Source organism: Delphinus delphis, chromosome 17 (assembly GCF_949987515.2).
Source record: "Delphinus delphis chromosome 17, mDelDel1.2, whole genome shotgun sequence".
Lineage (NCBI taxonomy): Eukaryota > Metazoa > Chordata > Mammalia > Artiodactyla > Delphinidae > Delphinus > Delphinus delphis.
In genome coordinates this window covers 48043916-48068745 of record NC_082699.1, presented here as the reverse complement: position 1 = coordinate 48068745, position 24830 = coordinate 48043916, and the positions used below count along the sequence as shown (strand labels likewise).

General features: G+C 47.4%; 1 protein-coding gene across 4 annotated transcripts in view; it reads left to right on the top strand.

Moving 5' to 3' along the window:
• Positions 1-24830, top strand: part of DPYS (dihydropyrimidinase) — a 155539-nt gene that overhangs the window by 125624 nt on the left and 5085 nt on the right. The window contains exons 10-11 of one of the 4 annotated variants that reach the window (XR_009516635.1): positions 16801-16966; positions 24437-24559. The exons of 2 other annotated variants lie outside the window; for them this stretch is intronic. Coding sequence is in view for 1 of the 2 variants with exons in the window: in XM_059995043.1 (XP_059851026.1) it covers positions 16801-16809 (9 nt within the window). In the remaining variant the exon portion in view is untranslated. Of the gene's footprint in view, positions 1-16800; positions 16967-24436; positions 24560-24830 lie in introns of those variants that run through there. One more of the 4 variants, XM_059995043.1, reaches the window with a different exon arrangement.

Sequence of the window (24830 nt, the reverse complement as noted above, 5' to 3'; positions counted from 1 at the left end):
CGGGAATTAACATCATCAACCTCTGGTTCCAACCCCTCTGGGGTCTACATGCTTATCGTCACGGGCAGGTAACTTCTGCCACCTGGTGGGGGGTTTTAATGTCTGCAAAACACCTCAAGGATATGGTTCAGGTTATTATCTACAGCCTTGAGGAGGCACTAAAAGTCCTTGACTTTGTGTTATGGCTAAACTCTTATTATTTTGTCTTACTTGACTGTTTTCCTTTGTTTCTGCATTTTCTCACTTTTCTCATTAAATTTGCTCTTTGGACTTGGGGGGAGGCCTATGAGGTTAAAGCTTTTCTACAAACAAGAGGTGGGGGACACGGGGTGTGTCCCTGGGGAGGCCCTGCAGGGTCCTGCTCAGTTTCTACACCTCCTTGCAAAGTGACATTACAGCTTCTCCCATCAAGAAGTGAGAGAGGGCTTCCCTGGTGGCGCAGTGGTTGAGAGTCCGCCTGCCAATGCAGGGGACACGGGTTCGTGCCCCGGTCTGGGAGGATCCCACGTGCCGCGGAGCGGCTGGGCCCGTGAGCCATGGCCGCTGAGCCTGCGGGTACAGAGCCTGTGCTCCGCAACAGGAGAAGCCACAATGGTGAGAGGCCCACGTAACGCAAAAAAAGAAAAAAAAAAAAAAAAGAAGTGAGAGAAATAGAATTACATGGTGGGGTTTATTTCTCCAGCCCTTGACTTTGGGATGGCCTTGTGACACCATCGGCCAATGGAATGTGGCAGAAGTAATAGTATGCCTATCCCGAGTCTGTGATTCCCTCCTGCCTCTCTTGGAACCCTACTACTAACTTGTTGACAAGTCCAGGTATTTTAGCTTCTATGGCTGCTGTAGCAAATTTCCACAGACTTAGAGGCTTATAGAAACACATATTTATTCTCTCACAATTCTAGAGGTCAGAAGTCTAAAACTGGTCCAGAGGGCTGCAGAGGGCTGGAGGTTCTAGGGGAAAATCCATTTGCTTGCCTTTTCCAGCTTCTAAAGGCCACCTCTATTCCTTGGCTTGTGGACTCTCCTCCATCTCAAAGAGAGCAATGTTGCATCTTCTTTTCTTTCTGACCTCTGCTTCCATCCTTATATCTTCTCTCATGACTCTGATCCTCCTGCCTCCCTCTTCAAAAGACCCCTGTGACTATACTGGGGCCACCCAAGGAATCCAGGATAATCTCTCCATCTCAAGGTCCTTAACTCAAGCACATATATAGAGTTCCTTTTACCATGAAAGGTAACATAGTCATAGGTTCTGGGCATTAGGACATGGACATCTTTGGCTGGGGCTAGGGGGGGTGGGGTCATTCATCCTGTCATACCAGGTTGGGCTGCTGAATGACAAGAGGAACATGACCAGTCTATTCCATCAACTCAGCCAATAGCTAGTCAACTGCCATATATGTGAAATAGGGCATCCTAGACCAGCCGGTCCCCAGCCACCAGCTGATCACAGATACTTGAGCAATAAGAAACGCTTATTCACTTTGAGCCCCTGAATTATGTGCTGCTTTTTTTGCACAGTGATTGTTCACTGATAAAAGCAGCAATCCTGTGCCATGGGTCTTATTAACTGAAACAGACCTTAGGTTGATGGACAGGCTGAAATTTCAACGAACTGCATTATATAAGATCACTTTCTGACAGTCATCTATTTTCTTGTGCTCTAAGTTTACAGACAAGAAAGCAAACCAAAGGCATCCAAACTTAAACGAGGCATTGGACTGAGGCCATTGTATTCAGCTCTGTAACCATTGTGCCTTCCCTCCCTCATTCCTAACCTCTGAGTGCAGTTCTCTCCTGAGAATCTTACAAGGAAAAGGAGAATAATCTGTCACCGAGTTAATCATCTTTTCTTTTTTCCCGGATCTAAAATGAAGGTGCTGTGGGGCTGCTACTGCCCTGTCAGTCATGCAGATTTAGGCGTGTGATGCACTCAGAGAGCCTTGGGTTCATTTGGGATGATACAAAATAAATTTGAGCTATCTTAATTGACATGAAAATATCTAATGAGCATTATACCTTATGTATGGAATTTTAACGAAGACATTGATCAGTTTTTAAACACTCAAATAAATCCCTTCTCACATCAAATATTTTGGGGCTGGATTTATGGAGTAGCTTAATACCGTTTGAGCCAGTGAATTACACTGGTAATGTGAGAAAGGTATCCAGTCACTGGCGGGAGGGCATGAACTGAGCAAGCTGAAGGGAAGAAATGGCTCTCTTTTCGGGTTCGGGCGGAATGGGGTTAATGTAGGACAGAAATGAGATGGGGAAATAGGCAGGTTAGGAACAAACCTGTGGAAATGTCTTCAGCAATAATATAGAGGGCTTGCAGTTGCTGCACGTAATCTGAATGGGAAAGTTCAGTGCAGAGAAGAGATACGGGGAGACGTCGTGTTGAAGAAGGGTCATTACCATGTGGGACTGGCCTTATAGAAGATTCAAGATCCTCCCTAAGAAGGTGGTTTTACTCCATGCGGAGGAAAGGAAATTGGAAGAAATGGACTTTAGAATGGGGACCAGCAAAAGAACAGAGTTCTTTTTTCCTGCAAGCTTGCTTCCTTTCAGAACTGGAGGTTGATTTGGAGGTTGGCAGTACTCCTGTGCACCAACTCCACTCCTGTGCCTCTCTGAGCCCCAGGAATCACTGATAGCCCCTGTGCTCCTAAACTGTCCCCAGCCTTGCCAGTGCGAGTCAGCCCTGCTTCCTTGCCTGGGTCGGAGGACTTGATCAGTCAGCGGAGAGCAGGCAGACACTGGGCAGGACAGCCAGCACCACAGCAAACTGGGAGGTGCTGCCTCTCCTCCTAGGTGTGTCCCCATTTGCTTTCTTTGGTATGGCTTTGGATTTGACCCCAAACCATTATCTGAGTAATTGGTACACTAATAGATAATAATTGTCTATTATGTCCTAGGAGCACTTTATATGTAGCATCTCCCTGCATCCTCCCTAAAGCCTCTGGAGGTTGCTTTTCACACAGTGGACACTGGGGCTCAGGGTGCTTGCTGAAATGTGTCAGCGATCACACGGGGAGTAGGTGGCATAGCAGAATTCAGACCAGGTCTCCCTGCCCCCTGAGCCATGCCCAGATTCCACGGCTCTGCGTCATGTGACAGGGTGCTCAGCCCACTGTGTCTGCTGGAAACACATCACACTTTCTGCCAGTGACTGTTTAAGAGCTGATTTGTAGATCACAAACCCATTTCTATCTGCTCATTTCTTTTTGCATCAAAATAGTTTACCCTGTAAGAATGTTTCTCAAATCAGCAGATTTTTCTCTACAGCAAATCAAAAATCCCAGCTGTCTTATTTTTTTCTAATATCCTTTATGAGGTACCATGTTGCTTGCTTTCTAAAAAATTAATAATGCGTATTTTAGATTCATTTTTCCCTCCTTTTGCCTTCATCCTTGTACAGTGTGTTCTTTATAAAGAGATTTCTCTGCAAGTGAGAAACAGATTTATGGATACATTAAAATTTTAGCCTTCGGCAATAAAATCTAATAACAATTAAATAAGATATATTACTGCAATTTTGTCTTGTAAGAGGCACATATTTTCTTAACAAGCAAAAGATCTAATATTATTCCCCTTTGTTTTGGTGCTGAAAACAGCATGTCACCAAAAGACATCAAAACTTTCTGCAGCAAGAGGACCAAATGCCTTCTCTCCTATCTTATAGCTCAAGCCACAGAGGCGAGTTTGGACCACAAGCTCAGGGCTGGTGTTCCAGTCTGTTGAATGTGGCCTTGATTTCTTCACCAATCTCTGTTCCTCATTTTCCCTACTTGAATAAAAGACCTGCCTGAGCTCCTTCCTGGTGAGGTTTAAGGAGGGAAGCTTTGGCAAGCACGTTAAGATGCCCTGGAGATAAGGTGCCTAGGAAATGCAACCCATTTCTTCTTGTTTCTTTGCTGCCACAGCAAGTTGAGAATGTCCCTTCTCTGAAGCTCTTTAGGCAAGGCTTCAATGTCCCAACGATGAGAGGCTCAGAGGCAGGAGGTGGATTGCACCACCCTCCCAGCACTGATATTTGACGCGTTGCCTTTAGATGTCTGTTGATTGCTATCCTCTCGCTCCTGCAGAGGTGCAGTCATTCTGCTGAACTTTCTTTCTTCAGATGGCCCCAGTTCTTTCCTTTTAGAAAAATCAGGGAATCAGGATTTGGACAAGCTGGTTACTTATTCCTTTCTCAAAGACTTTTTCAGGCAGATACCCAGATTCTTAAATTTTACTTCTAGAGCTGGAAGAAATATTATAGGTCAGAGCTTCTTAAACTTGAGTATGTTATCACTGGGGGAGTCTTGTCAAAATGCAGATTTTGGTTTCAAAGCTCTAGACTGGCCCCTGAGAGTCTGCGTTCCTAACAAGTCCCAGGTGGTACTGAGGCTGCTCGTCTGAGAACCAGGCACTGCGTAGCAATCTCTAGAATTCAGGACTGTCTGATAGCACTTTCAGCGGTGATGGAAACGTTCTGTATCTGTGCTGTTTAACATGGTCAGCACTAGCCTGATGTGACAATTGAGCACTTAGGGCTGGTGCAACTGAGGAGTTGAATTTTTAACTTTATTTAGTTTTAATTAATTTAAATTTAAACAGTCACATGTGGCTGGTGTCTATCTACTGAACAGCACAGTTCTAGATGAGCAACACCTGGCCGGCTGGTTTCCACAGATGAGGAAACGAAAATCCAAGGGGGCTACTGGGCTGGCCGAGGCTGTCCTGGACTAGAGGCAGAAGTGGGAGGGAGACCCCAGTTTTCTCCCACAATGTGACACATTTCCCATCACATCAACATCTCATTTCTGACTTTTCGTGAAATCTGTTTTAAAATTCCTACCAGAGTTCCTAAGCAACGGAGTTAAAATTTCCCACATACCAAATTTGCCTTCAGGCATCATAAAATAAATAATTAGAAAAGTGGACAAGCAAAATAGTAATAATGATAGATAATAGTTACCAAGTTGTTACCAAGCGTCTGGCCACTGTTAACGGCATCCAAAATACATTATTCCTAATTTTCACAGTAGCTCTGTATGATTATATAGATATATTTTAGATGATGAAACTGAGGCTCAGAGAGGTTCAACTTGCCCAAAGTCACACAGCGAGTAAGTAGAAGAGCCAGGATTCTAACCCGTGTTTACGTGGCACTGAGGGTTCAGGATAGGCAAGTTTCTCAGACTCTCTTTACCATGATCCTCAAAGAGTAGCTTCTAAATTTGGTTGAAATGTATTCCCAGGATCCCAATCATACGCGAATCCTGAAATGCCATTCAACGCTCTAGGTATAAACTCTCCTTGCGTTGTCATGTGCATGGGGCGTCCTCCACCTCCTCTGTCAGCACAGCCTAACTGAACCCTCCAGAGCTGACTCTAGATCTCCATCGGTGTCAGGCCCGTCCTGGTCTGAGGTCTAGGCTGCAGGGCATTCGTTCTCAACTGAACCGTCTCATCCCAGGGGATGAGAGCAGCATTCAGTGTTGGTCCCCACCTTCTCTGCTGAGCTGGGGGTTAGGGTCGGGGCTTTCCCTTTGCTGGTAAATTAGGGCAGTGTGGGCAGCACTGAGCCTTTACACGCCTGCAGGGGTCAGACAGGCACTGTAAAGAGTGAAGAAAATCAGGAGGTACAGAGACTTCCTGGGGGGCAGGGGTGTGGGCAGTGGGTCCTGGGGGGCTGGGAGCCCATGTCCCAGCTGAAGTTGCAGGAGCAGTAGCTCCAGCCCAGCAGATTTTCTTCGAGGCTGTACACAGACCCAGTGTTGCCAGATTTTCTGATTTTTTTTTTTTAAGAAAAGCCAGAAATCTAATTTTCTTTGGGTAGCATCTCTGATTAAAAAAAAAGGTTGGCTCAAGTTATTTTTAAATAGTCTGACACTGATTTTGGCTACTGGTTGTCAGTTTGCAACCCTTGGTGTTTGGGGAAATCCTCAAGTGACTTCCCCCTCTTCTCTCTGCCCGGCCGTCCTCCTCTCCTCCTTCTCCAGTCATCTGAGTTACCCTCTTTTTATTCCCTGGTACCTTTTAAAATCATGCTGTAGGCCAGAGTCCAGTCTCATGCATAAAGGTTTTTCTCTATGCCTTGGGAATATTTTTTCCCCAAAGATCTCTAGCTCTATTTTATTCCCTTCTCTTGCTCTCCTGGATTGAGCCCTTCCCTCTCTCTCCATCGCTTCTTCCAGCAGCAGCTGAAAGGCTCACCTGATCGCTTTAACCTGCAGTTTCTCTTTACGGTGCCTCCATTATCAACAATGTTTATCTCAACATCAGTGTCTCTCCAGGACCGTGTACCTGCTTTTTTGCTTTTATCAACGGCAATATCCCAAGAATAATTACCACTCTTCTGCCTTTATCCCTAAACTCTAGTTCGTGCCACAACCCGGGGCCAGGAAACCACAGCTGCAGTTCACAGGAGAATATCACCAAGGACCCAAATCTCTTTCACGGGATGAAAGGGATGTTTGTGTGGCTGGGTGGGAGGGGACAAGTTAAGGAACGGGGGCAGTGATGAGAAGCTCCTGGTCCAAGTCCGGAGCCAGGCAGAACTGTGCGGTCTGTGTATCCAGCCTGAGCCCACACATCTGCTTTCACGCAGAGCTGAGCTGTTGCCATGGGAAACAGAAGCGGCCAGGCTTCTCCATCAACCTGCGCACACCAGCAAACGCCGGCTGTGAGGTGCATACGCAGTGGATTTGATCGTTTTCCCCGGGGGGTATTAAACGTCAGTGGCAGCAGCAAAAGCCCTGGCACGGAGGACACAGGCTCCCAGCCCCCAGCCCCAGCCCCAGAGCCCTGTTCGCCCACTTTGTTGGGGAGTCAGGGCGATGAACATTCCTGTGTTGTCCTGTGATTCCTTTGAGCACAGATTAACTCTCAAGGTGCAAAGAACGCATCCTTGCTTCAGATAACAAGGCCCAGTCAGCAGCTGTGACAATAATAACTAGAGCCTCCAAAGTGGCCCACCCTGGGCGCCTTCAAGATTGAGGGGATATTGAAGAAGCACATCACCAGTGTCGCTCTGGCGCTGGCAGACAGAAACCCACAGGATCACAGCTTTTGCAGTTGCAGGAGAAACCAGTGCAGCCTTCTTTGGGGAAGGACCCAGAGGACAAGGAACTCAGTGCGGCCCTATTGCTCCCCTCCTTCCCCAAGTGGGTAGCACTCGCCTTGTCGGACATCCTGAGATTTCCAGTAAGTGAGACCAGCTCCTTCTGACCATGCTCCCCATGCAGAAGCCAATGGCTTATGCTCAACAAGCCCAGGTATAGTCTGCAGACACCCTGGGGAAAAATAAACCCGACTGCCGACGTTCTATCTCCGCTCCTCCAACCGGCTCTGCTAATCCCCTGTGGGAACCTTGTCTGAACACATCAGCCTCTCATTGACCTCAGGACTTGATGGGAGTCTCATTTTAAAGGGAATTTGGAGAAAGGGCAGAGTGAGATAGAAAAAGACCACGGGGCAGGGAGACAGGAGACCTGGGGTCTGGCCTGCATGTGACCTTGGATAAGTCACTTCACCTCTGGGGACCACAGCTCCCTTGGGTCCTGCCAGCCCACAGTCTCTGAAATAAAGGCAAAGGAGAGTGGCTGAGCCCACTCTGGGCACTGGCATTTTGCAGAAGCCCAGCACCCGTAAGGGGGACAAAAGGAGGACAGAGCGTTTCTTGTCCTTTTCTCTTTTTCTTTCTTTCTTTTTTTAAAACTCTTGCAAACTTATAAATTGGTCGGGAACGCAGTGTTCTCTGAGCCTGCCAGAGTAGCTCGAGCAGCGCCAAGAGGTGAAATGAATTCCTCATAATTTTGTTTTCCTCGTTCTTGCCTTGGGAAAGCCAGTGAACGCCTTCCTCTCTGAAAGCACCCTTCACACAAGGAAGGAAAGATTAATGAAAGCTACTGGGTAAACAGAGGAGTGTCTACGGAACAATTCAGCCCAGCATGGCACTGTGTGTGAGGCCTGGCAGCCTTTCCGGGCCAGCCCTGCTCCTCTCTGTGACCCGAGGCCTGGCTAACAGATCAGTTCTTCAGAAGCCAGGGATGGCCCACGTCCACACAGCTGTTCTGTTAAGAAGATGCTCAGGCTGCAGTCCTCCCTGAGATGAGGGATTCAGATCCCTCAGACCCATGTTAACAGAGACTTTCTGAGATTTCTGTACATAGGTAAACTGTCGGGGATAGAGGCAGAGGTTTAAAGTTTCCTCTAGTCTCAACAGTTTATTCCAATTTACTAATACTTAATTTTTTCTTATTAAAAAAAAGCAATTTCAAAATCAAGATTATTCTGAAAGTTTACTTACAGGCTCCTCTCAGGTTCTTCTCTGAGTGCAAAAAGGCCCTTCCCTAGGGCTCTAAGTGTTGATATAGAACACGGAAAAAGGAACCAGAAGTGACAAGAGGGTCACATAGCCATGAATCAACCTCTTTAATTCCCCAGAGAAGTGACTAAGTCGTTTAATATTGACAAAGGGGATAACTGGTGCAAAGAAACGACATGTTCCTTTCTAATATTTTTCTCGGAATAGATGTTGCAGAAATCAATCCTAGAAAATAATGAAATAGGGTATTTTCAAACGTCAGAGAGTGAGTTACGAAAACTTGGGTGGTCTCTCGCCCTCTTCCTCTTCCTTCATTCATACTCCCCACCCCCATCCCTACCCCCAGAGGTGGGACCAAACGTTCACCATCTCCACTCCCAACCTCAGATGAAGAGACAAGTGGCATGAAGGAGCCACCTCTGCCTTGATGACTCAAGAGAGGCGTAGTAATCTGTGTCATGCGTCTCAATCTCTTTTTTTTTTTTTTTTGTAATATGTATTTATTTATTTGGCTGCACTGGGTCTTAGTTGTGGCACGCGGGATCTTTGTTGTGGCACACGGAATCTTTAGTTGCAGCATGCAGGCTCTTAGTTGCAGCATACGGGAACCTAGTCCCCCAGCCAGAGATCAAACCCAGGCCCCCTGCATTGGGAGCATGGAGTCTTAACCACTGGACCACCAGGGAAGTCCCACGCATCTCAATCTTGCTGGGACCTTCCATCTTAGAAATTTAGCTTCAAGTCAAGAGGACCTTGCGTGGTGGCAGGGAATTAGGAAAGCTCAAAACCCTTCCACAGATTGATTGGGACTTTTTGATTGGGACTGCAAGAGCTTTTATCTTAAAAATTCCACATTCCTGTAAATTGGTGCAGCCACTATGGAGAATAGTACGGAGGTTCCTTAAGAAACTAAAAATAGAGTTGCCACATGATCCTGCAATCCTACTCTCGGATAAATCTGGAGAAAAACATGGCCCGAAAGGATACTTGTACCCCAATATTCATCACAGCACTATTTACAATAGACAAGACGTGGAGGCAACATAAATGTCCATCGACAGATGAATGGATAAAGAGATGTGGTACATATATACAATGGAATATTACACCGCCATTAAAAAGAATGGAATAATGCCATTTGCAGCAACATGGATGGACCTAGAGATTGTCATACTGAGTGAAGTAAGTCAGACGGCAAAAGAGAAATATCATAATATATTGCTTATATGTGGAATTCTGAAAGAAAATGATGGAAATGAACGTATTTATAAAACAGAATCTGACTCACAGACTTAGAGAACGAACTAAAGGTTATCAGGGGGGAGGGAAGGGGGAGGGATAGTTAGGGAGTTTGAGTTTGATATGTACACACTGCTATATTTAAAATGGATAACAAACAAGGACCTACTGTATAGCACAGGGAACTCTGCTCAATAGTCTGTAACAACCTAATTGGGAAAAGAATTTGAAAAAGAATAGGTACATGAATATGTATAACTGAATCACTTTGTTGTACACCTGAAACTAACACAATATTGTTAATCAACTATACTCCAATAAAAATAAAAAGTTAAAAAAAAATTTCACACATTCCTGCCAAAATGCAAACATCCCTGAGAAGGGTCAGTGTAAAGTAAAATCTAAAACAAGTAACTGTATAGATGAGACACTGAAAACTCATGTCAAATGTGGTGAAGATACGCAAACATCTGATGTTTGGGAAACACAGCCATTCATTGATAAACAGTAGGGCTCCAGCAAATTTTGTGAGCAAATTAACATTACAAAAAAAATCAGCGAGCATCATTGGAGTGGGCTGGAGGGGAGTGAACGCAGGAACAGGGAGCCGAGTTAGGAGGTAGAACAGTGTATTAGTCAGGGTTCTCCAGAAAACCAGAAGCAATAGGGTGTGTGTGTGGAGAGAAAGAGGTTTATTTTAAGGAACTGATTCACATGATTGATTGTAGAGGCAGCTCATCTAAAATCTGTGGGGTGGGCCGGCAGCTGGAGACCCAGGGAAGGGTTCATGTTGCAGCTGGAGTCCAAAGGTGGATTGCAGGTGGAATTCCCTCTTCCTCGGAGGACCTCAGTCTTTTTTCTCTTAAGGCCTTCAACTGATTGGACAGGGCCCACCCACATTTGAGAGGATAATCTGCTTTCCTCAAAGTCTGCTGACTTAAATGTTCATCTCATCTTAAATACACCTTCAGAGTAACGTCTAGGTTCATGTTTGACCAAATGGGTTCTGTGGCCTAGCCAAACTGACACAGAAAATGAACCGTCACAACCAGATTGAGTACTAGAGAGGAAAGACAAAGCATAGGGCTTTGTTTGTTTTGCTTGTTTGTCTGTTTAGGCTGTGAAGGGCGAATGGACAGAATTTGGTAGCTGGGGGAGAAAGAGGAAAGCAATCAGTGCTGATCAGAACTTTCCATCCTGCGAACAGGCAGGAACATGGGTCTGGCCTTAGGAGAGGACATGAGGTATAAAGGCAGAGAGCTGAGAATTAGCCCAACGTGTGCTTGCAGGGTAGCATCCAAGCATTTCTGCTGAATTGAGCTGCAAGCTGAAACTGTGAGATGGAAAGGATTTTCAGAGGGAGCCAGTGTGGAAGCAGAAGACTGAGGATCTCTGTTTGTTGCGTACCGGGCTGCAGGGTACCTTCCTGGCGCTCAAAGGGCTGAGGCTGCTGCCGAGTCACTAAGCGCATAGAACACATTCAGGAAAAGCATTAGGAGCACGGCTTCCCCCACTGAGGGGGAGAGGCAAGTGGTGGTGGGAAGAGAGGTATTCCAGACAGAGGAAACAGCACCTGCAAGCTTATGGAAACCAATGAGAGGGCTACAAAAATCTGGATGTGACTGAAGTATACGGGGCTAGGGACAAGCGGTCACAAGTGATGCAGGCAAGCCTGCCGGGGCCACATCTGTGACAACCCATCATGTCAGGGGGCTGATTTAGTCCAGAAGGTAACGAGAGCCCTTGAAGCAAGATGTTTTCATTCAAACAAGAAGGTCCAGAGTGCAGTGCGGTTGGCTGATTGGGTCATCGGAAGCAATGCTGGGGATCCAAGACAGGGAAGAGTCAGGGAAGGAGAGTCGGAAGCAGGCTGGTGACCGTGAGGGCAGGAAAAAGAACAAAGTCCTGGAAATGGCCCTAGACTTTGGTGACCAGGAGGTCACTGGTGCTCTGGGAGGAGCCATTTCAGTAGAGGGGTGGGGGAAGGAACCAGGAGGAGGCGAGGCGCAAGCCAAAGGTTACTGTGTAGCTGTGTTGAGGACGGAAACGGAGAGGGGAAGGCAAGTCCTAGAGAGGCAGTGATTTTGGTTTTCGGAAGAACAGAGAAAACTTAACATATCAAGCTCACAAAGGAGATCAGATGAGGAGAAAAGGAAGAAAGCTGGTGAGGATGGTCTCAGCCCTCTTGGGGAAAGAGAAGAGGGGGCCTTCTGCTCAAAGAGAAGGGAAGGAGACAGAGGTTGCTGGGTCCAGGAGAGCAACTCTGGGAGCAGCTGCTGGAAGAAGTACTGGGATGGGGGAAGGACCCCAGACCCCAGGGCCCATCACGGGCAGCCAGGGGTTTGGAGAGCCGCCTGGCAATGCCCAAGCTGGGAGTGGGAGGAAATGGCCAATTGGGTTTAGACCTTAGAGACACCTAGAACTGGGTGCAGCTTAAGACTGGGGGGCTGGGATGCAGGTGAATGAAATTCAGCTATTGCTGCAAGATTTCTTTCCGGTGCTTCCAGTGAACTTAGAGAATAGAAAAGCTATGCTCAGCGGAGAATCTCAACCCGATTCAGCTCAAATGTTCCTTAAAGACTCTGAGTCTGCAATTAGTGGGCTGGACCCTTTAGAGAGCGTCTGTACGCCGCAGATAAACGGCTTCAGAACAGCAATGGTCCTGATATGCAGGAACCATCCTGATTCCAATGCTAGGGCCTGCTGGCCACCAGCCAACTAAGACTGGGGCCCGAACTTCCAGGGCGTCTCTGGAATTCTGCCTGGGATGGCCGGCAAGGAAGAGTCAGTCACTGCTGCAATGACTGTACAATCCTGGGGCCAGGAGCATCTCCTGTTCTTTCTCCTGCTATCAGGAATCTCTGCCCCACAGAGGTGATTTTTGATCTGATGAGCCATGAAGCATGGATAATCTGAGGCTCACTTCAGACGCACGTGATTCATCCAGCCCAAAGATACCTCTGGAGAACTGAGATCGGGAGAGGGTGTTTTGTGAGGTTGCAGGGTCTGGCATTAACAAGGGAGGTCACTTTGTCCATTTAGTAGCTTTTAACCTCTTAAAAATTGTTGTAGTCTTCCCTGAACAACCTCTTCGAGATACTAAGTTCCATATGTTGAATGAACAGAGAATTCTGTCCCATGAGGCCAGCTGTGCCACCTCTGTTCTAAAACTCTCTCCTTTTAATTTCAGAGCGATATTCCCAGGTCTATTTTTTCTGAGCTCATCCAAGTGATGTCCTTTGTCATTCTAGATCTTGATCATTTCTGCTGCTTCAGTACTGAAGTCTTCCAGTGTTTAGTACTCGCTTCTGTACTGACACCGCTCCTAGCCTACTGCCTCCCACCTCCCACCTTTGCCTTGTGTCCTCTCCGGGACCTCTTCTAGCTCCATCGGCTTTTCTTCCTATTCAAGTTCACTTTTTCAGGCATAACTGGGCTAGGTCCCGGGACACCCCTAATGAAAGAGGAGTGGTTCTAGAAGCTCATGTCTGGCCGTTAAGACATGTGCCCGCATAAGGCAGTCTAGACAGAAGGACAATGAAGTTATATAGAAAGGCCTGTGGGAACCCCAGTGAGCATCACTGAACCCTCTGGGGTAGAGGGTGGAGGAAGGGAGCGCCAGAGAGAACAGAATTTTATAGATGGAACCATACAGGGGAGACACAGCCCAAAGATGGGAAGCATCTGTGTCCTCAGTAGCATCTGTAGCACCTGAACAAACCTTGACCCCCTCTGCCCCCAGAGCCCTGTTAAGAGAAACAAAACATATTCAATGGTTCAAGCCAGTTTTTTAAAACAAAACATTACTTTTTAGAGCAGTATTAGGTTCGCAGCAAAGTTGAGCAGCCAGTACAGCGATTTCTCCCGTACACCCTGTCCCACACATGCACAAGCCACCCTCACCATCGACATCCCACACCAGAGCGGAACATTTGTCACCACTGATGAATCTACATTGACACGTCATAACCACCCAAAGTCCATAGGTTATATTACAAATCACTCTTGGTGTTGTAAATTCAATGGGTTTGGACAAATGTGTCCACCATTATAGTGGATACTCAGTCGGACAGAATAATTTCACTGCCTTAAAAATCCTCTGGGCTCTGCCTGTCGATCCTTCTCTCCCCACCAACCTTTGGCAACCACTGATCTTTTTATGGCCTCCATTGGTTTTGCCTTTTCCAGAATGTCATATAGTTGGAATAATAGAGTATGTAACCTTTTCAGATTGGCTTCTTTCACTTAGTGTTATGTATTTAAGTGTCTTCCATCTCTTTCCAAGATCAAGCCATTTTCAAGTACCACTTTATTAAGGTATAATTGACATACAACAAACTGTACATAATTTGATGAGTTTCAATGTCTGTGTACACCTGTGAGACCATCATCACAAGCAAAATAGTAAACATACCCACCCCTTCTGAAGTTTCCCTGTGCACCACTGTGACCCCTCCCTCTCTCCCCTCCCCACTCCACCCTTTCCGCAGGCCACCACTGGTCTGCTTTCTGCCTCTATAGATTAGTTTGTATTTTCTAGAATTTTATAGATGGAACCATACAGTATGTAGTCTTTTTTTTTTTTTTTTGGTCTGTCTTTTTTCATGCAGTGTAATTATTCTGACATCTCTCCATGTTGTTGCAGATATCAATGGTTCATTCTTTTTTATTGCTGAGTAGCATTCCATTGTATGGATATACTACAATTAGTTTATCCAGAAACCTGTTGATGGACAGGTTGTTTCCACTTTGGGGCTATTAAAAATAAAACTGCTATAAACATTTGCATATAAGCCTTTGTATGGGCACATGCTTTCTTTTCTTTGGGGACAATACCTAGGAGTGGTACGGCTGCATCGTATGGTAGGTGTCTGCTTATCTGTCAAGTTTTCTAACGTGGTTGCACCATTTTACATCCTCTCCAGCAGAGTGTGAGAGCTCCAGTGGCTTCATGTCTTCGTTAGCACTTGATATGGTCCGTCTTTTTAATTTAACCCACTCTCATAGGTGTGCAGTGGTGTATCAATGTAGTTTTAGTTTGCGTTTGTCTAGTGACTAATGATGTGGAGCATCTTTTCATGCACTTATTTGCCATCCCTATATCTTCTTTGGTGAAGTGCCCATACTTGTCTCTAATTCATTTTTAATACAACTGCCACAGTAACAATTTCTTTCTGTTGAAATATGTATCTTCTTTACAAAAAAAAAAAAAAGCACATTCATTGTAGAAAATCACCCTTAACTTTACCATTCAAGATGATTCTCTGTTCATTTTATACATTTCAAATATTTTTCCAGTTTGTAACTTGCATGATAATTTCATTTATAGGTTTATTTTTAATATATAGAGGTTTTTACAAATGCTTTCACTCTGTCTTTGAAGCCATAATTATAAGATCTACTCTCCCCACAAGTTTTGTTTGCTTGGTATTCCTATTTAAATATTTAATCTAATATTTATTTGATAAGTTATAAACTGGGAACTCATATTAGTTTTCTATAGATGTAACAAATGGTCACAAACTTAGTGGCTTAAAACAACACAGATTTATTCCCTTATTATCCTGGAGGTCAGAAGTCTGCAATGGGTCTTAAGGGATTAAAATCAAGGGGTCAGTAGGGCTGTTTCTCTTTCTGGAGGTCCCAGAGAAGAATCTGTGTCCTTGCTTTTTGCAGCTTCTAGAGGCTGCCTACATTCTTTGGCTAGTAGACCCCTGGATCTTTATCTATTCCACTGTCTCTGAAAAGATACACAAGAAACAGATTAACTGTGGTTGCTCCTTAGGAGAGGAGGGAGACCTGGGCGGCTGAAAGACAAAGGTTGAGGTGGGTCCCTTTTCACTGCATTCCTCTGGTATATTTTGAATTTTGAATTGCATGCACTACTGCCTATTCGAAAAATAAATAAAACCTCAACAGTAATAATAAAAATAGTCATTAACTATAAAATAATTTAATATATTGCATAATTTTACAAATATATTAAAGTTCTATATATAAAACAATGTCAGTAACTTACTATAGTATTAATATTGGAAAAATAAGTAAACAGTAAAGCAGATGGACTGCATTTGAAGCCAGTTACTAGCTGTGTGGTCTTGGACAAGTCACTTACCCTTTCTGAGCCTCTGTTTTGCTCTGAGCACAGTGACGTCTGTTACTGGGCAAATTAGAGTCAGGTGGATAGTGGGAGCAAGGGCTGGCACTGCGCACGCGCGGGGAGCTGGTGCCTGGGGTGTGGATCGGCTCTGGGAAGTGGGAGGTGCTGGGCAGAGGACTGGAGGGTAACAGAGCAGGGCCTTCGTGGGGAGGGTGAAGCAGCCTTGGGCCAGCAGTCCCTCCTCTGGGAAGCAGTCACTCTGGTTCCAAAGGCAACTCTAGCCCGAAAGCCTGCAGCGCTGGTCCCACAGTGGGACTTTCTTAGTCCCTGGCCTCTTCTTGGCCTCTTTCCTTTCAGCCACCAACAGGATAAACGCTTTGAGTTTATACGGCCCCAGACGCCTGCCCAGGCCGAGTCCCTGATTGCTTCCTGGCTGGGGCCGGAGGATAACTGAGAAGCCAGAAGGGCTGCCGAGGCCCCTTCCCCGCGGCCCAGTTACTCCTGAATTTCTCCTCCTTCCCGCAGTCGGGCGCCCCCTGCCGGCGCGCGGGCCGTCAGCGCCTTCCCGGCAGTTCTTTATTCTCCGGAAGGAGAGGAGTCAGGAATCAACTAGTGGGTCATGAGTTAGGGAAGTGGCTTCTTCCTTACCTCGTTTTGGTCGTGGGTAAAACTGAAGCACCAAAAGTTTGAGTCACAAGAGCAGGGCAGGGAGGCTGGGCTGCCGGGAAGTCCAGCCCCCGACCCACCGGGCTCAAGCTGCGCTGTCCTTTCACCTCCTAACCCACTTTTAAAAATCAAATTAGCTCACAGAGAGAACAAGCTAGTGATTACCGGGGCGGGGGACAAACTGGGGTGGGGTAGTGAGGGTAAGGTAGGCTCAAGGATGTATTGTACAACTCTGGGAATATAGCCAATATTCTGTAATAACTGTAAGTAGAAAGTAACATTTAAAACTGTATTAAAATTTTTTTAATTAAAAAAATTAAATTCTGTAAAGGGAAATCAAAGATGGCTTGTTTTCATCTGGTCTCTGTAGTCCCCTCCCCCCAGCCCCATACAGTTGTTCAGTTGTAACCAACAGATTTATTTGTTCATAAATAAGCAGTGGGAAAATGGAAATGTCTTAATTCTTCCTTCTCTGTAGCATCCCTGACTCACTCAGACTGGCCTCCTGTAGCGCCTTGAAGAGAGCTAGATTTAGAAGAAATATTACTTCAGCTCTCAGGATGGCAAAAGATCTAGCCAGGAGGCAGAGACTCTGGAAAAGTGCTAATAAATTGTTACTGCCTGCTATTAAAAGGATCGATAAGGTAAGGCCAGAAATAACTGATGGGAGGGACTTGGGAAGTGGCACCTGGCGGCTCAGAACACCTCTGGCTGGGGCAGGACCCACCTTCTTCGGCAGAACCTTGGGCAGCTTCGTTCATTGCTTTGGAGATCAGTAGTTACTGATGCTGGTTATGAAGAATTAAATCAGATGTCATGTGGGGCAGTTCAGGTATCAGGGAAATTGCCTAATTTATGTCTGTAGCCTTGAAAATGCACCAACATACCTCTTCTGTGATTGTATTCGGGATGCTCTCATGGGACAGAATTGGGGTATGGGGTGCTGTTTCCTTGTGAGGCTTCCCCAGGACAGGAAGGAGCCCAGGTGTGCTGCTGGCTTCTGCACGCCTGCCCAGCTCGTGCATCTTGTTCCTTGAGACTTCCCTGCCTTTCTGTATGCAGGCAGCCCCCGGAGGAGGCAGTATGGGCCCCACAGCCAGACGGACACGTGGTGGGCCGGGCTCTCCTGTGGGACTAACCTTTCTTCCAGTCAGCACACCTCCCAAGATCCAAGAGGACCAATCCATGCATCCAACAGCCTGAACTTTTTTTTTTTTTTTTTTTTGGTGATGTGTGGGCCTCTTACTGTCGTGGCCTCTCCTGTTGCGGAGCACAGGCTCCGGACGCGCAGGCTCAGCGGCCATGGCTCACGGGCCCAGCTGCTCTGCGGCATGTGGGATCTTCCCGGACCGGGGCACAAACCCGTGTCCCCTGCATCGGCAGGTGGACTCTCAACCACTGCGCCACCAGGGAAGCCCTAACAGCCTGATCTTTCAGTCACACACATCTCTGTCCATCTGCTCACTTTTTTTCCTGGTCAACTGTGCCAGCAGAGAGGCCTGTGGTGGGATTCCAAAGTGCCCCAGGAGGCTTGTTAGCTGGAAGTCCTGCCTGTCCACCTCCTCCAATTCTTGCATAGAACTCCCAATCTTTAGAACCTCCACAATGCCTTGAGCAGACCACATGTTTCTACCGACCATCCTCCCAACACAGAGAAGTGTTTGCAGTCTCAAGGATCAGCGCTGGGAATCAGCTGTCCCTGCAAAGAGCAAGACCATGAAACAACGGGATATGAATGAGGTGCAAAGTGAGGGGCTGGGTCTATGGAGGGTGGCTGGGCAGGAAACTCCAGAATCTGGAAGTTGCCTGAGGATGTACGAAAAGGCAAAATAGGCCAGTTATGTGTGGCGCCCTTGCTATCTCCTCTTCACTTTCTTTTGCACATGCCCTTCAATGCTTAGCTCTTCTGCTCAGGGAAGCTCTGGATTTTGTTGCTACCTCTTTCCGGAGGCGGCCAGGTTCAAGGCCATTCCTTTCCCTTTCTTCCAAACAAGCGCAGCCTGCTTTCAGTAGGAGCCCAAGCTCACCAGCAGCCTGGGTGTCATGGGCTTACTGGGAAACCGTTTCACAGGCATCTGAGGAACACTGAGTGTGCACAGTGGCCTGGGCTGCCCACATAATGACAGTTAGTGGAGCTACTGCTCTCCTTACTGTGTGGGGAGCATTCTGAGTGCTAGAATTATCCCTTGCCCAGAGCTACTCAACATCCCAGTCCTGGAGCCCAGATCTGGCCCAAAAGCCAGGCTCTGTCCTCGACACTTCACCCCTCCTCTTCTGTAGGGGCCTCAGGAAGATGGATCTCTTAACAGGGGCAGTGAAGGCTCTAGACTGACAAGGGAATGCCTTAGGGGCCCAGATCCTTGACCTTTGCTGATAATGGTACATAAAGATCACAGGAAAGCCAGGACCTGAGGAGGTTATGGCTGGGAAGTGACCAAAGACACTGGCAGCTCCTTAGATCACCCTGGGGCTGCCTGGCCTGCTGGGAACAAAGCTGGAATACTCTTGATCTAGGGAAATACAGCCTAAAACAGCCGTTCCCCAGGTGATATAACCAGAGCCTGAACAGGGAGAGAATCACAGGCAGGCAAAGGGCCTGGCCTCTTTGAAGGGGGAGTCCAGCACGGAAGGCCCTGGGCAGGGGCGGGGGAATGGGGGTGGGGCAGGTTGCAGACATGGAGGTCTGACCACGCCAAGGCCGAGAACAGCCCTCAGGAGATCCACACTCCTGGGGTTCGCTGGACCCTGCCCAGCTTGCCGGAGGCCCAGTGCAGCCTGGAGCTCTGATGTGCCCGTGGACTTCCAGTTGGCATTTCTACACTTTGTAGCAGCCAACTTGTGCAGTTGGCAGCGTGCCACAAAACAAGTTAGGAAATTGCAGAGGGGTGGCTGACAGAGACAGCTGCCCATCCTCCTGCCCGGAAGCTCATTTGGTGGGAGCCGAGGGTTCATCCACACGTGCCCGGAAGGGAGGGCCCTTGGGCAGCAGGGAGCAGGCCCTGGTTTGATACTGGCGGCCCTTGCCAGCAGGCAGGGGCACAGATTGGTGAGGCTTTGGGTCCCATAAGGGTGGAACTGGTGACCAGGCATTTCAGGCTCTGTCCTCCACTCGGCCTGAAGGTGACAGCTCACCCTGTGTCTGGAGAGGCTGGGCGCTTCTTTCGGTGAGGCCTTCAAAGACGGCCAGCTTCTCCCTCCTGGGGAGTCTCGAACCAGAGCCTGTCTCCAGCCTTTGGAGGCTATGAAACAGCCTCACTTCTGTTTTCAGAGATTCACTGCTGGAACCGTTCATACCACTCACCACTCCACAGCGTGGAATGACACAGAGCGGCCCCTGGCCAAAGGGTCATCACCCCAAGGGGCCTCGTAGGCAAGTGCGCCCCTGGGAGTCAAGCCAGCGTGCGTGTGAGCTCCTGCAATGCCACTTACTAGTTGAGTGGCCTTGGCCTAGGGACTGAATCCCTCTGAGGATGAGAATCAGAATTCCTGATTTCCTCCCTGCCTGCCTGTCCTCCTCAAAGAAGTCACATTCCAGGAGTCCCCAGGCCAGGTGGGTTGGAGGAATAACATGGAGGCTGTGAAGGGATGGAAGCACCCATTGATCCAGGAGAATCCAGTGTGTGAGTACCAAGCAGTTAGCATCCGGTGGACCCAGCAGGGATGGCCACCCCTTCACACCCTGCCCCGCTGAGATGCAGGGCACATCCTGCTGGGCACTCAGCTCCTGCCTCTGCAGCCAGGCCAGCCCCAGGAGGGACTAATAACAGTAATAGTGATTATAGCCACCACCCGCTGACCCTGACTCTGTGCCCGACACTCTTACAGGCAATTTATATCTATTACAAACTCATTTAATGCTAACAACAATGGTAACTCATTTAATGCCCTGTACTGTTGGTATCCAATTTATAGATGGTGAAACTGAGAAGTTAAAGGACTTGTCCAAAGTCACATAGTTGATAAGTGGCAGTTCTTAGATTCAAACCAAAGCAATCCAGCTTGACTCAAGAGAGTGCTTTTAAGGACTAAGCTGAGGTGTCTCTTAAGGATCTCGTCAGCACCGCTGTCAACAGAGGCCAAGTGCAGAATCATGGACGAGCAGGTTCTGGGGACCCAAGTCTGTTCCATGTACAGAGCACAGGGCTCTGTCGCCTTACCACCAGTGTAGAATAGATGCTCTGGAGCCAGGTGGCAGCCAGCAGAGCTAAAGGACAGCCTCCCTCTGGGGCTGGGAAGAAAGAATCCATGGAGAGCTCCTTCCCTGGGTGTTGGGCCCCTCCTGAGCCCCTCCATTGACACTGAGCTCGGTAATTCTGCTCCGAACCCTGAAATGGAACAGCACAGGCCCTGACAAAACAGCAAACCCTGGGGAGAATAGCAGCAGAATTAGAGTAACAAATGCCTAACTCTGCGGCGGGAGCTACATAAGCATTAGAATGGAAATTAACCTGGAGAAGAGAAAGCTCGAATGGACTTTAGGGACTGGTTTTTGTTTTTTTTCCATTCCATAGATTGCCTTTCAGAGAGAAAATTAAACACTAAACAGAAAGCAAATGTTCCAGGGAAGAGGGACTCTGCTTTCCCGTTGGTAGCCCGAATGCTCAGGCTGGGCCTGCCTCTGAGGTCCCCATCAGACCCGAAGCCTGGTGCCATGGCCTAGGTGTCCCGGCCACCTTCTTTCTGCATATACTGTGGATGTCGGGGGTGATGAGGGCATATCTCTATATAACTAACCTTCAGTAAAGGGAGCTGAGGCGGGACAGCCATAACGCATCAGCTGAAACTATTAGAGCCACTACTTGCTGCCTGGGATGATCCCAGCTCTAAGGGGAGCCTTTATGAAGCTGCAGAATTCCCAGGGAGTCTGCAGGACTGGGGCATCCCAGCAGAGAAGCAGCAGCCATTACACTAGTCACAACGTCCTCAGCCTGCGTCTCTCCCCACTCCTCCCCCACCTCCATTCAGTTCCCGGCCTCTCGCACCCTAATTATTCGTGGGCTGGGGGGTGGTACATGGAGAGGCCTGACTCTCATAATTATATTAAGAGCTTTTGACAGGAACAAGCTTTCTGGCTTCTATTTCTGTCTTGTTGAAATTCTACCGTGCTGAAGGAAGGATCCATCAACCCTTTCTGGAAAACAGGGGAGACAGCAGAGTTTATTGTGCGCCCAGCACTCCCATCCACAGGGAGATTTATGGTTTGTCCTCTTGACTAGCAGGAAGATTGCCCAGACTGAGGTCAGGTGGGAGGTGGGAATGTCTCAGAGTTAAATGTATTGCATTCAGTTTTATGCCAATATCAAATCATAGGGCTGAAAGTGACCTCCAGGGGCTCTCTGGCCTACCCCTGTTCCTATCTCATGGGCTGGCTCTCTCCTTGCACCCCTGTTCTTGTCTTGACCTGACACGTGGTAGTTTGCCTTGTCAGGTATAAAAAAGGTTAGCGCTGGCAAAGTCAAGGCCATTGGCCAGGACCTTCAACTGGCATGTTGGCCAAGGTCCTGACTGCCTTCCATCCCCAGCCACCTGCTTCTCTGACCTCAAGGGAGTTAGCAGGGTAAGAGCATAATGGCTGACACTGCAGGACTCCTGCAGGGAACAGTGGAGGTGGAGGCATGAGTGTAAAAGGTCAAGAAAAGCCCCCTGGACAAATAGTCACCTGCTCTCCCTGAAGACCCGCACAATAACCAACATTATCGATTATATACCATATGCCAAGTCCTGAGTTCAGCACATAGCATGGTGCATCTAATTTAAGCCTCATGACAATGCTATGAACTAAGCATTATTAGCCCGTTTTGGAGATGAAGAAGTAGAGGCTCAGAGAGTTTAAGTAACTTATCCAGTGTCATACGGAGAGTTTCATGATTGGAATTGTATTTATAACTCAAGTTTTGAACCCAGACAATCACGGGTCCTCAGACCAGCTCATTTTATTATTATTTTGCTTTATTCATTAGCAAGTTTTGCACCCGTGCATGAGTAAGTCACATCATGAGAATCTGTGTCTCATTTTCTTCATCTGGGGCCACATGAGCACAGACTGTGGACTCGGACCTGCGTCTCCGCCACTGCTTGCTCTGTGACCTTGGCACCTCACAGGGTCTGCTTTCTGTCATCCAAATAGAGCTAGTACCTCCCACATGATAATGTTGCCAAGCACATAATAGATGCTCAATAAATGGTGTCGTTTACCGTTATTATCAATAATAATATCTTTATTTCAGTCTTATTTAATCGTCCAGCTCCAACAAGAGGGATGACGCTCTTGTACTTTATGCATTTATTTAAATGGATCTGTTTAACCATTAGATGGTGGCTTCATTTGAATGGAAGCCTCTAGAGTCAGGGGCTCTCATAATTTTCTGTGAAGCCCACTCTCTCCCATTTCCTCATCTTCATAGCACCCGCCTTGTAATATTTATCATTTGGGCCCAGATTAGGTCACAGAAGGGCTGCAACTACTGACAAGCATGCGTAGGAATGCAGTCAGTCCAAACAAATATCCACAAGGAAACCCACCAAAAGGTGAATTCATTCCAACAACTTTCGAGTAGGAGAAAAAAACAAAGAAAGGGTTGGAAAGACGAGGCCCACTGGCTTTGACTAAATGCTTCACTTTGGCCTGGATGTTTTGTCCTCAGGCAAAGCCTGCAAACACCTCTGGCTGAATCTCTGCACTTCCTGGGTTCTGCAGCTATGTCCTACGAAAAGGAAATGGTTTCTCCGAAAACCCAATAACCCGCCTCCCGCTGTCCTGCCTGTAGGTATCAGGCAAGCACCTATTTAGGCAGGAAGGGAGACAGCAAGCAGAAATGAAGACGTTCCTCTTTAAGTGTATGAGGTCAGGTGTAGCTCCTAGAAAATCAAAATCAGGTCTTTGGAAGAAACCTCATTCCAGCACAGATGGTCTTGACTGACAAGCCCAGCCAGCCTTTAGAGTGAGAGTTGAGACAAAGCTAAAGTAACAGGACTTTCCAGCAAGGTAAGAGGTTGTATTTCAAGGGGAAAAGATGTTTTAAACCTGCATATTCATACTCAAATCCCTAGGCTCCCTTTGCCTTTCTTTTTTTCTTCTATTAGATTCATTTTTCTAAGGTCTACAGCAATTATCTTGAAAGGGAAATTTTAAAACACTGCACCTTGCTCATGGTCAGGCGGCAATGATTTTTTTTTTTTTTTTTTCTAAATTGGATCACCCATTTTGTATTTATTCATCCCTCTTGCCTCCACGTCTCTCTCTCCCCAGCTCTGGGACAGGCCCAGAGACATCACTCCCACGAGGAGCCATCTTTGAGTCAGCATCACTCTCTAGCTCCATCCCATTCTCATCCCTCTATGTCAGTGCTGGTGGGGAGATCTCAGGGCTGATACCCAAAGGCTGGAAGGCACAGGGTGCACTCACATGCCTGGGTTTGTATCCTGGCTCCCCGCTTAGAGCTGTTTGAGCTTGGGCAAGTTACTTAACGTCTCTGGGCTTCAGTTTCCTCATTGGTAAAATGAGGAATGAGAACTAGGGCAATTAAGACAAAGTGTGCTTCCAACAGTGCCCAGCATGTGAGAAGTACTGGGTGAGTGGCATCTATTATTAATAGCCATTATTAGCCATAGATTCATAATATAATCTCATAGATCTCTCTACTCACATCATCCCAAAGACTGTCTGTGGTCATCTGGGATGATACCCTTTGGGCATAAGAGCTGGGCGTTGCACACCACACCATGTGTGCACACCACACAGTGTGTGCCCACCACAGAGAGGGGTTTCCTGAGGCCCAGAGAGGCACCTTTGCTCAACCAAGTGAGGGCCAGGACTGGAGATCAGGTGGCCTCATCCTCAGGCTGAAAGTTACTAGTCAGCCTAAGATTTAAAAACTTTGGCAGAAGAAGAATCACTCTCGAGACTCAAATCACATGAAGCTGAGCCTGGGTACGTGTGTTGTGCTCAAATGAAGCAGCTTATGATGTGGGTATTCAATTGCTATAATCTGTTCTAAATTTAAGCATGCAAAACGTCAAGTTATCTCACTATTTTGCTTCAGTTAAAAAAAAAAAAGATTTAGATTTATGACTGGATGTTACAAGAACTGCTGCTTCATTTCAAATCCTGGCAGGTCCCTCCAAAGAAGCAATTGACTAAGAAGTCACTTCCTGAGCTGAAGGTCAGTGTGTTGGCCCTGGAATGAACATCGGTGCACCAGCGATAAGAGCCAAGTGCTCTCTCCTGCCATTTTCGGGTGAGGTTGGGGGGAGGCCTTGAGGCTCCAGCTGCTCCTGGCACCACCTATGCTCCCCATATGGCCCCCAGCCCCCTCCGCTGTGCCCCTCCCACAGAGTGCTGCCACAGAGCTCCACGGGGCATGTCTGTAAGACCTGGGATGCTGCATGCCCTTGCCCTCAGACCCTTGGCAAAAGTGTACCCATCTGAAAGGGCTCCCCTGGACTTAGTGCTGGGGCCTAAGGGACAGTGCCTGGCTTTGGGATCCCGAGTCACTTTTAAATGTCCTT